Here is a 13,154-nt window from a genome sequence, read left to right on the forward strand (position 1 = left end):
GTTGTCATCGAGTCGACTTTGATTCACTGGGTGCTGCTAAGCAAAAGGTTGGAGATTCAAGTCCACCCAGAGGCACCTTGGAAGAAAAGCCTGGGCATCTACTTCTGAAAAACCAGCCATCGAAAACCCTACGGAGCACAGTTCCACTATGACACACCTGAGGTCACCAGGGCACTTTTAGGGCAGTGAAACTATTCTGAAGGACACCGTAGAGGTGAGTACGTGACATTATACATTTTTCAAAACCCCAAAACTTTACAGCACAGAGTGAACCTTAAAGTATGCAGATTTTTTAAGTCATTTAGGATGTCCAGGGATCCCAGAAAGGAACGTAGACCGTGACAAGAGAATCTAACTCCATTACAAATGTATGGAACAACCTCACTGAAGGCAGTGAGGGGAGAGGTGGTATAAGCTAGTGACTTCAGAAGTTACCTAAATTCAGGGAGAGGGATGGGAATCAAGATCATTAGCATCAGCACAAAGCTGCATCCTGTGAGGCAGAGGTCAGACATACCTCCACTCTCCAACCTTTTCACCAATTCTGACGTTAACTGTCCCTCCACGGCACTCTCTACTTCTCTGCTGAGTTCGGTAATTCATTGCAATGGCCACACAGAACTCACAGACCATATTCACAATTATGGGTTTATTAGGGAAGTAACAGGTTACACCTCAGGGTCAGGGTCAACTTGGAGATAACAGGATACAGGTTACAGTTGGACAATCAGGACAGCTTCTAACCAGGAGAGCTCTCAGCTCCTTCTTGGCTGTGCCCACAGGCAGGCCACACTTCTCAGCCAGGCTAGCCTCCTCCTGGCTTCTGCCCTGCTCAGGCAAGTTTTACAGCTCTTTAGCTCCACCTACCAGTGCCCGGAGGCACTCTACTCTACCAGTAAGCCTACTGCCAGAAGGTGTTTGGCTCTCACCCCATGGGTCAGCAAGCCCACTGCAGTCACCTTGCTCCGTAGGCCAGGAAGCCCACCACAATTGTCTCATACCAGTCTCCTGGTTCTCACTACTCAAACTGCTTGAACTGTCTGGTGCTGTCTTGCACCATCTCACACTGTCTCCGGTGTTACAGCTCTGTCTCCTGGGTCTAGGAGGTTCTCGACACACGGACCCGAGGGTCCAGAGAATGCGCTCCACTCCAAGTTCTTCTTCTTGATGGTAGTGAGTTCCCCCTCAATCTCTGTGGGATTGGCTCTTTTATAAGCCTACTCCTCCTACCAAGACCACAAACTGACCAATTTCTTCAGTAGGCGACAATCACCTAATTTGCTTAGTAATTGACCCATCCCCGCAAGGATTTTATGCACTTTATTTGCATAATAAACTGTCCAATCTCTTTGCAAGGTTGTGACCTAGCAAATCGTCTTGCTAGAACTACAAACCCAGGACCAGAAAGGTCATATATAAAGAGAAACCCATTGCACTGCGGGTGCTGACCTAAGTAACCCGAGAAATGAGTGGAATCTGTAAGACTAAGGCAAAAGGAACTGCACATAACACTGACCTCTAGCTGATAAGGTTGTTTCTCCTGGGCGTATGGGTTAACAACTCTGATCCTGTTATACGTGAGCTGGAACCGACTTGATGGCAACGAACAACAACATCCTATGACATAAGTATCACTGTTCCCGTCTTACAGAGAGGGAAACACCCTGAGACATCAGTTAGAAAGCTGTAGACCGATAACTCCCTATACCTTCGTGCTCCCACTGCTGATCCCAAAGAGCCAGGATGCCCCGTTCTCACTCCATCACAGGATTAATCATTTCTTCATGGCAATGCTGTCAGATGAGTCTCTCCCTCCTACCCCACTCACACAGCCAGTCTCACATACAAAAGGAACACATACAACCTTCCTTGATGGCTCCCTGTCATTAATTCTCCTTCATCCTCCACTCTATCCCTCAGGCCTAACCTACACTCAGGTACAAAAATCATTCCCCTGAAAATGTCATTTTAATCGCTATTTTGATGTCATTCCACATGTAACTTCCAATTACCTCTCATCGCAGGTTAAAAATATCTAATCCATGGTCATTTTGCTTCCCATACCTGCTCGCATTTACTATTCTCAAATCGGCTATACCCCAATCCTTGCTCCACACATCAAGCAAAAAACTAGCTTCTTGATCCCTGATCAATTCTGCTCACTTCCATTTGCAGCTTTCATTCAAGTTGCCATTCTAGCCTCAAACTTCTTCCCCTTTTTCTTCTAATAAAGCATACCTCTCTCACTGTTGCTCACCTACTCCCTAAAGATTCTCAGGCAACACCATCATCTGTATTATTCCAAACTCCACCACCTACCTCGCCCAGTTTCCCAAAAGATGCTACTATGTTAGAGTCTGAATCAAGCCCTGTTTACTACTTGATACTCGTATCAACTGACATCCTCTGCTGGGCTCACAAGTTATATAGCCTGAGTCCCCTGGCCCCAAGCAATCCAAACCCATCTACACCTACACTTAAAGAAACTGCTTCTCAAAAAGGACCTATGGCTTCCCCACTTCTTCCCAGCCTGCATTCATTCATACCCTTAGTTTGCCTTTCACTGCTACTTGATGGGTAGCACACACCAATCTCTAGAAGCAAAAACTTTGCTACTAAAAGCCAAGAACCCTAATGGACCACAGGGTGAGAAAACATGGCAGAATCAACTTATCAAATGTCTCTTGCTGCCACATTGTCTACTTTGAATTTCCTCTGTGTGGTCCATTCTTCGAGCCATGGCCCATGTGACCAGTCTGGGAAGACAGGCCCTGTGAAGGCCCTGAAAGGACCGTCGGAACTAGACCTTGTAGAAAGAAAAAGAGGGAAATATTTGTTTTCCTTAGGTTTGCTCCATGTCACTGTTAGTAAGACCTAAAGAGCTGAAATTAGGAGACAAGTACTCTTTTAGGCCAGTCCGCAACCCAGAAAAGCAAGTCTTCAGTGTACAGCTCAAGTTCAAAGTTCCCAGGGAAGCCCCCTGAAAGCATTCCTGTCTACCTTGATCCTTTCTTTCTCCTAACAGGTTTCCTGGAGTACGTGTGTGCCTTCTCTGTGCCATGCAAATACAAGGGCCCTGCCCACCCACCAACTTATAACGTAAAGTGGTAACAGAACCATTTGGTCGAAAAGAAAAGCACAGGTGCTATGAAAATACTTAACAGGAAACTAGGTCTTGTCTAGGCAGTCAGACAAGACTCCCCGCAGGAAGTAACACCTGGCCTGAGGCTGAGTCCAACAACAGAATGCCTTTCAGGCCACAGTACAGTTTTGTTTGTTTTGGGGGCAGTAGTGGGTTTTGGTGGGGTTTTTGGTCCTTATCCTAAGAGCAAGGAGAAGCCATTGAAGACTTAAGCAAGGGAATGACCAATCAGACTAAACTGTTAAAATCACTCAGGTTATCGTGTGGAGAGTGTCAATCAGTACACACAGGCAAGGATTCAGGCAAAACAAGACGGTGGCTGGGGCTCAGATGGAGCAGTCCAGATGGAGCAGACCAATGGACTCAGGGGCCATCTACAAGGTAAATGCACAGGACTTACAGGTGGACAGGTGGGGGGAATGATGAGGAAGACAGACAACACCGAGCAGGACTCCTAGGTCTCTAGGCTGGGGGTCCATTGGGGGTCCCATTGATGGGACTCTGAAGGCTGGCCAGCTGGAGGGGGGCGGGGTGGCAGATATGAGTCAGACATGAAAGAGTAAACATTTGCAGGCTCTGAGACAGTGAAAATGTGTCCTGTTGTTTGTCAGGCTGGAAAACAGACGCAGAGCCTCTACAAAATGAACAGGAAACGGTATTTCTCTCAAGGACATAGGGCAGCTGTAAAATGTCCTAACGACCCCTTCTATGAGTGACTGCTGACTTCTTATTCACTGGGAAAATGTATTCTCTAAAATCTCAGCCTAACGGGAAGAAACATCGCACTCTTGCCTGGAGAATCTGAGTCATTTTGACGCAGAAAAATGGCCTTGATTTTTAACCAGGTACAGAGTATCAAATACAGGATTTCTAGGCACAATGTTCCACTACAGAGTCCACCTGAACTTTGTAGTTTTCAAGCAAATGGGTCCTGGGTCCTCTCCACAGTCAGGCCTGATGTTGACCCCCACACACACAGCTCTACTTTGCTTTAAACCCATCAAAATAACTCTTCCCTTTTATCCACTGAGACACCCTACGGTCCTCCGCTGAGTGGTTCCCCTCACTGCAATGAGCCAATAAACCTTTGTCGGACTACAGATTTGTTCCTGCTGAGCTGGTCTTAGGCTGATGAGGATGGACATTTAGAATTCAAAATAATTGTGAAACAAACAAGAAGAAATGTCAAGTAGGAATTAGACACAACGGTCCTGAGCTTGGACAAGAGGTTCGGGCTAGAGATAGGTCTAGGAACCAGCGGCATGAAGGAGGTAATTGAAGCTACATGTATACCTGAGATTGCTTCAAGGAAGGCCGTGGAATGAGAAGGAGTGAGGCCTGAGCCGCAAACAACTCCACTATTTGAAGGCTGTTGAATAGTGAGATCAATCAGTAAAAGAGACTGAGAAGGAACGCCAGACAGATCAATGCGGAGAGAAATCACGTAGCCCAAGGAAGGTCGGATCTGCCAGATAAGGCCTCCTGAGCTCTGGCTTCGATCAGGTTACCACAGATTGTTTGTGGCCCTCCCTTTCATAAGCAGCACAATCTGATCTTGGCAGACGGACTGACCTCTAAGAGGCTGACTAATGCTAAGCAGTTCATTGTGCTGTGACCCATTCATTGTTTTCTATTGGCTAACTTCACTGGATGATGGGAACAACAGCTGAAGAATTGATGTGCTTGAACCGTGGTGCTGGCAAAAAGTATGGAATATGCTGTAGACTGCCAGAATAGCCAACAAATCAGCCTTCGATGACATACAACCAGAACGCTCCTTAGAAGCGAGAATGGCGAGACTTTGGCTTGCTTACTTTAAACACATCATCAGGGAAGATCAATCGCTAGAAAAGAATATCATGTTTGGTAAAGTTGAAGGCCAACGAAATCTTGAGAAACATTCCGTGAGGTGGAATGACACAACAGCCACCACAGACTCAAACATAGCAAGGATTGTGAGGACTGCCCAGAACCAGACATGTTTCATTCTGTTGTACATAGGTTGCCAGGAGTTGGAGTTAACTCAAGAGCAACTAACAACAAGCAAGCCATGAGGCCCTGGTGTATTTTTCAGAAAGTCAGTTTATTCATTTACAGTGACAAATACAACCAACCAGCAGGCTGACCTGTTCACCCTTACCGGTCAGCACTTTCCTTCCCTGAGTGCAAATGCGTATGGAACAACAAATCACTCACTCTCAGGAGGCAGCTAGGTGACTGGGAGATTAGCACTAAGGACCTAAGAAGCCCTGGAGCTACATGGGAACCAACTACTGGAGCACATCAGTTAGGGTCCCAAAGAGAACCAGAAATCAACCCAAATGTCAAAAGATCTTAATGGAATGACTGTACAGGTGAGAACAGGAGCAAAGGAACAGGGGATGGTGAGGCACTGAGGCATAAGCAACAACTGAAGGAGAGAGGGGAGAAAACAGTGTTACTGGAGCCCATGAGAGAAAGCACTGTGGAGGTGGCCACTAGGCAGGAGACACAGGTGTGGAAGGTTGCAGCTACCGCTAGAGAAAAGCAACACAGCAGGGAAGGAGGAGGAGGAAATACCCCAACCTCTCTCCTCCCACTGATGCCTCCATTGTGAGCCCAACTGGCTGGCAGCCAGCCAGCCAACACGGGAACCAGAGGAGTAGTCTGTGGGGGCCTGCCTCCCAGAGCACACCACAAGGCACAGAAGGGGAGTGTGGATCTGAGGACTTCAAAGAGATGTAAACAGGGCATGGTGCTATAGTAACCTTGAACCTTTTCTCTCCTAAGTGGCTTATGTCTGCCCCGTCGTCCAGGTGTATTTGCACAAACTAGAAATTTTTATTCTTGAGTCAGGGCATCTTCTCGTCTAGACTAGCGCTAAATCACTAACTGGGCCCCTAGATGCACATGACAGCTAAAAGTCAGATGCAGGGTGGTGAATTAGCTAATTCATTGCCATTAGGCAGGTGCTGTTATCAGTCCTGGAGTATCTCCAAGAACATGAACTGGCTGCTAGACTGATATTTGACATAACGGCTTAGCTCAAATCACAAAAGTCTGAACAGACAAGTCCTGCCTAGCCTGACCTTAAATTGGTGCTACAGATGGACCCATCCATCAGCCTAGACACAAGTGAAGACATGCCTAGCTGTCTTCACAGACACATTCAACTCTACACAACTCTATGTGGCAAGACTTTTAACTTACACAAGTAAAGGTCTGATTTTTAGGGTAGAGCTCTTCAATTACCAAAAGTATAAAATCCTTCTGCTGAGGAAGAGAGGTGGCAAGCTTTCATCCAACACCAACTCACATATATCCAAGGTACTCATTTGAGGGCACCTCCCTTTTTTCTGTATTAGCTGACTTACTCAGGCCTATAATTACAAGATCTATAACAGTATCTTAAAATTTGTCTATAATTACTTTATAATTATTTACAAAAGGTAATACTATAGTTGCTGGAACAAATTGTTGCCATCACCAATGGCTGCTAAAAAAGGAGTGAGACTCACTTTTTTCTACAATCTTTAATTTCTGGAAGCTTTCCAGTACCTCCCCATTTAGTATCCTGGGTAAGAAGTCTCGTATTTGCATCACTTCAGTTGTCAGCCGTTCCAAGTCCTTCTTTCTGACTTTAACAAATTCTTCTTTAGTCCCCACGTGCTAAAAGGACAAGCAGAACTTAAGATTATTTTCTCTTCATATGACTAAAACCAGCCACCCAGGTCAACTTGCTTCCTTCTAACTGCTCACAATAGTTTCAAAACAACGTCTTTCCTAATGTGTTCTTTTCTATATGCGTATACTGCATTTTGAGAGCTGAAGACCAAACCTTCAAAATGGCAGTTAGATATGAGGGGAAAAGTTGTGCACACAAGAGCCCTCATCCTAAAAGCCAAAGAAAATGATGCAAAATTTTGTTAGCATTGCAGAACCCAGTTAATCAGAAGAAATCAGCTTTACTGGGTTCCTACTAGGGGTACCAAGCCCTTTGCTGGTCATCTCATTTAACATTCACCACAACTCGTCTATGTTGTCCAACAGGAAACTGAGGCACAGAGAGCACAGGTGAGGTCCCCCATGTAGCCAGTCAACTTGCTTGAATTGCTTTTCTGACGCGTCCTTAATAAAGGGCGGAGCCAGGATCTGAATCCACTTTGGAGCCAAAGTTTAAGCACTTTCTCATCACATGCAATGGAAGCCTCCGAGGAAGACCGGGTGCTCTCGAAACCTTACACTAAACTCTGAAACAAGGGACCAGGTCATTCAGATGAGAACCGGACTTCCGGGTGGCACAAAGAGACTAATCATCCATGTCACCCTCTCATCTCCATCTTCACCTTATTCAACCCCTGACCCCCAATCTCCTGGTCCCCACCCTTTATCCCCCACCAAGAGTTGCACTCGTGTTCGTTTCTGAGGCGGAGACCCCCACGGGCCTCACTGAACAGTCACATGACGCCCGCGTCGCCCACCCCCTGGCCAATCCGTGCCGTCTGTGGAGAAGTCGCCAGACCTCCACGACCACGCGACGGCTACGTGTTTCCAAGGTCGTGGCGGCTGTGGTGTGGCGCATGGGAGCAAAGAGCGACGGCAGGGACATGCGGGGCCCGGATCTCAGCACTGACCCGGCAGGCCTCCTCAGCGCTGCTGGACTCGCCCATGGCCGCTCCTGCTCGCTTCTGCGCCTGCTCACTTCTGCGCCTGCGCGGCGCCCTCTGCCCCCTTTGGCTGGAAAGCGCGGGAACGTGTTCAGCTGCGGGTTAGGTACGGACAGCCGCGAGGCTCAAACGTGGGTGAGTTTGCGGAGCACGCTCGGCCCGGGGCGCAAGGGGTGGGCTCAGCGGGACCCCGCTTCAGCTTTCCCTGAATCTCGTGAACTGCAAAGCAGAAGTGAGACACAGGTGTAAAGGTCAAGTAACAGACATCGAATCGCTAGCAAGGAATGCTGGGCGAAGGGGCGGCTGCGTTCAAATGGGAACCCTGTTTCTAGGAAACTATCCGCGCAGCAACTGCCTGCGTTCCTGCTTTCTAAACTCTAAGTTAAGGGTTTGTTTCTGACAACTGGACTCTTCGGGAACTCCACCTATGATTTAAAAAAAAAAATTTTTTTTTTTTTTAATCAAACCCATTGTGTGAATTACAACTCATAGTGGCCGTACAGGGCAGAGTAGAACTGCCCCATACGGTTTCCGAGGAGCGGCTAGTGGATTCAAACTGCTAACCTTGTGGTTAGCAGCCGAGCTCTTAACCACTACACCACCCTAAAAAAAAAAAAAAGAACCTGTTGTCTTAGAGTTTGACTCATAGGGACCCTATAGGACAGGGTAGAACTGCCCCATAGGTTTATCCAAGGACCAGCTGGTGTATTCGAACTGCTGACCTTTTGGCTTACAGCCATAATTTTCAACCACTGTGCCACTGTGCCTCCATTACCTAGAAAAGTTATTTCAGCCAAATAACTAAGTGAAATAACGAAGACGATCATAAATTTCAAGAGGTCACCTAGTCCATTAACTTGCCCCATCCTGAATTCACAAAATGTAGTGTGGCCTATGGTTTTAAAATATATCCAAAGCTACAAAAGGACTAAGAGACATTCCTTCCCTCTTTGATGTTAGCAACAAGTCAACATTTTTCATATTATCACATAAGCGTGTGGATGTTTTCCAGGCCTGATGGAAGCTGCTATAAAGAACGAATTCGCTTGCACACTGAAACCCCTACACTTGCATGAAGAAAACAGAGCAGTTTCTGCCAGGGGAACCACAAAGCCGCGGGGCTACGAAAAGCCGCCCCTCCAGGGATGTTTGGCCCAATAGCCTTTTAGGAAATCCCCAGGTGCGGCCAATCTTTGCCAACCTCAGCTCTATCAACTACGGCCGGAGTAGTTTAATACAATTAAAAACTCGGCTCCACGATGCCGTGTCGATGCTAGGGGAGCTGCTAATCTGACCGGGTTTTTGTGAAGTGGGCTTCAAGATTCTAGACCACTTAAAAATAGTCATCGGCTCTGCCTGGCCAAGACCAACCCCGGCTGACCGCGCCGTCAACGGTCCTGAGTGCGTTTTGAATTCTGGCAACCAAAGACCGCGAAGACGTGAAGGCGCGAAGGGGTGACCCAACCCCGGCTGGGCGGCTGGACGGCTGGGCGGCCGGGCCCCACCGCCAGGGCTCCCACCGCGCTAGCTGGCTCCCGGAACGCGCGGCGAGTCCGCAGCCACGCCTTTGTGACATCATCAGCCCGCGCGCCGGCCGCCAGCCCCAGCTGCTTCCGCCTTCTGCGCAGCCGCGGCCCGGGTGGCAGCGCTGTGACTGCGGCGGGCGGCGCAGGGGACGGGAGCTGAGCGGCAGGGGATGCTCCAGCAGGCGCGATGGCCCCTGCCATGCAGCCGGCCGAGATCCAGTTTGCCCAGCGGCTGGCGTCCAACGAGAAGGGGATCCGGGACCGGGCGGTGAGGAAGCTGCGCCAGTACATCAGTGTGAAGACGCAGAGGGAGACAGGTGGGCGCCGATGGTCAGCGCGCCGCGCACATGGCGGCCCGAGCCTGTTGCGGCGGCCGGGAGGGCCCGGCGGGCGGGAAGCGCAGGGCCCACCCTGGGGAACAGCCCCGGGGCGGCGCTGGCAGGCAGGCGAGCAGGGAGAGGGAACTGTACTTCGATTTCGGTTATGTGCAATGTTTCGTGACATCCATCGCGTGCTTCGGTGTGTCCCGCACTGTGGTGGCCGCGTACTTACTGTGTAGTCCCTTTTTACAGGTGAGGAAACTGGGGCCCAGAGGGGTTAAGGAACTTGGTGAAAGTCACATTCAGTAAGTGTGGAAGCGGGATGAGACCCAGGTCTAATTCCTGAGCCTGCTCTTGAAATCACTAAACTCAGCCAGGTTTATTCTGGTGTTCCCTTCATTGATTCATGCCTTCATTTGACCAATACCTTTAGGGCTGAAGATACAGGAGAGGAGACAGACAGAGTTCCTACCTGCAAAGAACTTCTAGTAGTAAAGCTGGGGAGGGGGGGGGCGCTGGGGAGGGGAATAAACAAATAAAATAAAACTTGGGTAAGAAGGAAATGGAAATCAGGTAATATGATAGAATAAAGGGAGGGAGGGAGCACCTGTATACAGGCTGTTCCAGGAAGGCCTCTCTGCTGTGATGTTCTGAGATCTGAAAAGAGACAGGAAGCCAGCCATGCAGAGAGGCAGGAAAGAGCTGAACCTGCCCCATGCTTTAATGCCACTGCCCACGAACAGTGGATCAGTTGGTAGAAACAAGAGTAAGTAAGGGTGTCATAAGATGAAGTTGGAAATGCTAACAGTGGCCAGATCAGGCAGGGCTTTGTACTTTGGATGATAATTTCATGGGATACCACTGGAGGATTTCATTTACCTGGTACGAAATATGCTCCTGTAAACCCTGGAGTGGGAACTACAATGTGCAGTAGAGATTTTGTGTTTCAATAAGGTAAAGTTTGATCCATTTACTACTGCTGCTAATGCATTTAGCATCTACTTGAAGGAAGAGGTATTCTCTATGCCTTCACTGATGTGCTTTAGTTTCTTTTATTTTGAAGAGAAATAGATGAGCCAGAAAAAAAAATAGAATTTTATGGAACATGTAGTAGATGGAAAGGAGGATAAAGACTGAAATTCCTGCCTTTGATTCTCTTAGGGCTCCTGCTGAGAGATTTCACTAATCTCATGGTTTCAGGTATCGCATATACGCTGGTGGTCCCTCTACCCTGAATTTTTCCTCAATCCAGACTTTTCCCGTTTTAAGCTTAGGCAGGACCGGCTTGCCTGGCACCTGGGTGTCTCACGGGCCCCTCAGGCTCAGAATGCCCAAAACCAGCTCATTTTTCTTCCCCCAAAACTGTTCCCCACCCACTTCTGTGCTGTCTTGTTTCAGTTGCTGGTTCCCGCCATCCTCTCATACTCTGCAGGTGGACACATGGTATTATCCTGGACTGCTCTCTCTGCCCCATCCTCTCCCCACCCCACCCCCACCCCATCCCACATCCAGTATCTCTTGGCCCTACTTATTTCACCACCTGAATTACTCCACCATTAACCATAAACCAAAAGAAACCCATTGCCATCAAGTCAATTCCAACTCATAGCAACCCTATAGGACAGAGTGGAACTGCCGCAGAGAGTTTCCAAGGCTGTAAATCCTTATGGAAGCAGACTGCCACATCTTTCTCCCATGGAGTGGATGGTGGGTTCGAACCGTTGACCTCTCGGTTAGCCACCAAACATTTAACCTGTACCACCAGGACTCCCTTCCCTGAACCATAGGCCCTCTGTCTCGTCAGGGCTCACGTACCTACGTACTTCTTAAACTTCTTATCTCTATTTGTGTAACCCTGGAATCCATCCTGCGCAAACCAGCCCACGGCAATCTTCCTAAAACAAATCTGATTACATCACTACCTTTCTTGAGACTCGGGGGCTCCCCTCAGCTCCCACCTAACTCTTTCTGCTCCGTCAACAACAAGCTGTCAACAGTACACCGCTGCTCTTGTTTCTTCTGTTTGCTCTGTGAAGAATCTCACCCGCTTTCTGCTTTCAGTGTTTAGTCCAGTATCACTTCCTCCAAAAGCCTCCCCTCATCATCGCCCTCCCCCACTGAGATGCTAAATTCCACAGTAGACCTCTCTTGTAGCACTTAGCTGTTAACGTGGCATCCTTTCGCCTCCCAAACGCTATCAGCGTCCATCTGTTTTCTCAGCTGAAAGTCAGAGCAAGTCCAGCTGCAGAAGTTCCTGGCCATGCACAAGAGCAGAACAGAATCGTGTGCATCCCGAGGCCCAGATGCACAGCATGTGGGGCTGTAGAATGGGCCTGTTGCTCATTTGGTGACAAGGCCCCGGGTCTGCCAGAGGCTAAAGTGATGCAGGGGCACGAGGCCAGTTGGGTTGGACCCACTGCCTAGTGTCCAGCCCAGTTGGTGCTCATACCACCTAGAATTACATGTGTTATCCCTCCATTCACCTCCATGTCTACAGTAGGTATCCTGGCCTTCAAAGACTAACTCTGCCTAGCAAATGTCATGGTCACAGTGATACTGAGAGGAGCAGAACGGTCTCTGCCCCAGCCGCCAGTTGCCATTGAGTCTGTTCCTACTCATGGCAACCCCACGTGTTTCAGAGTAGAACTGCACTCTATAGGATTTTCAATGGCCATAGCTGCCATGACAAAATAAACACAAGCTTGGAAGTAAATTGACCCGGCATTTGTATCTTTTCGGCAGACTCATAGGTTTTTTGTCTTCTTCTGGGCACGCTAAAGGAAATCTGAAGTTTTCCTCTCAGTAATCCTTGTAGCTGCCCATCAGCAGGAATCTTTATGCATCTTCAAGCCACTAACAGTTGCTCTGGTACGTTCACTGTTCCTGTTGGGCATTCACATTTATGGGATGAAGACTGTCCTTGGTTTAAGTTCCTCTTGCCCAGACCTATTCGTGCATATATTCAGCAGACATTTATGGGGCACCTGCTATGTGCCATTATGTCCACTGTTCTTGGCATCGGGGATACAGCAATGAACAGACAAAAATCCCTGCCTGGGAGAGCAGTGGGATGCAGACCCCAAATTCTCATAAGACCAGACTTAATGGTCTGACTGAGACTAGAAGGACCCCAGTGGTCATGGCCCCCAGACCTTCTGTTGGCCCAGGACAGGAACCATTCCCAAATCCAACTCTTCAGACATGGATTGGACTGGACAATGGGGTTGGAGAGGGTTACTGGTGAAGAGTGATCTCCTTGGATCAGGTGGACACTTGAGACTATGTTGGCATCTCCTGCCTGGAGGGGAGATGAGAGAGTAGAGGGGGTTAGAAGCTGGTGAAATGGACACAAAAAGAGAGAGTGGAGGGAGAGAGCAGGCTGTCTCATTAGGGGGAGAGTAATGGGGAGTGTGTAGCAAGGTGTATATGGGTTTTTATGTGAGAGACTGACTTGATTTGTAAACTTTCACTTAAAGCACAATAAAAGTTTTAATTAAAAAAAAAATCCCTGCCTGTTCTA

General features: G+C 48.4%; 2 protein-coding genes across 4 annotated transcripts in view; one reads left to right on the forward strand and one right to left on the reverse strand.

The window, feature by feature from the left end:
• HSF2BP (heat shock transcription factor 2 binding protein) overlaps window positions 1-9,319 on the reverse strand; it is a 189,749-nt gene extending 180,430 nt beyond the window's left edge. Inside the window, exons 1-3 of the mRNA XM_003418988.4 lie at window positions 9,160-9,319; window positions 7,756-8,007; window positions 6,640-6,790 (exon numbers count right to left, since the gene is read on the reverse strand). Coding sequence (XP_003419036.1) covers window positions 6,640-6,790; window positions 7,756-7,791 — 187 coding nt within the window. The 5' untranslated portion in view covers window positions 7,792-8,007; window positions 9,160-9,319. The remainder of the gene's footprint in view (window positions 1-6,639; window positions 6,791-7,755; window positions 8,008-9,159) is intronic.
• A 112-nt stretch (window positions 9,320-9,431) lies between these two features.
• Window positions 9,432-13,154, forward strand: part of RRP1B (ribosomal RNA processing 1B) — a 30,738-nt gene continuing 27,015 nt past the window's right edge. For 2 of the 3 annotated variants that reach the window (XM_003419033.4, XM_010598673.3), the window contains exon 1: window positions 9,432-9,631. In XM_003419033.4, the coding sequence (XP_003419081.2) occupies window positions 9,502-9,631 (130 nt within the window). In that variant the 5' untranslated portion in view covers window positions 9,432-9,501. The remainder of the gene's footprint in view (window positions 9,632-13,154) is intronic. The other variant, XM_064279516.1, reaches the window with a different exon arrangement.

This window comes from Loxodonta africana, chromosome 2 (genome assembly GCF_030014295.1).
Source record: "Loxodonta africana isolate mLoxAfr1 chromosome 2, mLoxAfr1.hap2, whole genome shotgun sequence".
In the NCBI taxonomy this organism is placed as follows: Eukaryota; Metazoa; Chordata; class Mammalia; order Proboscidea; family Elephantidae; genus Loxodonta; species Loxodonta africana.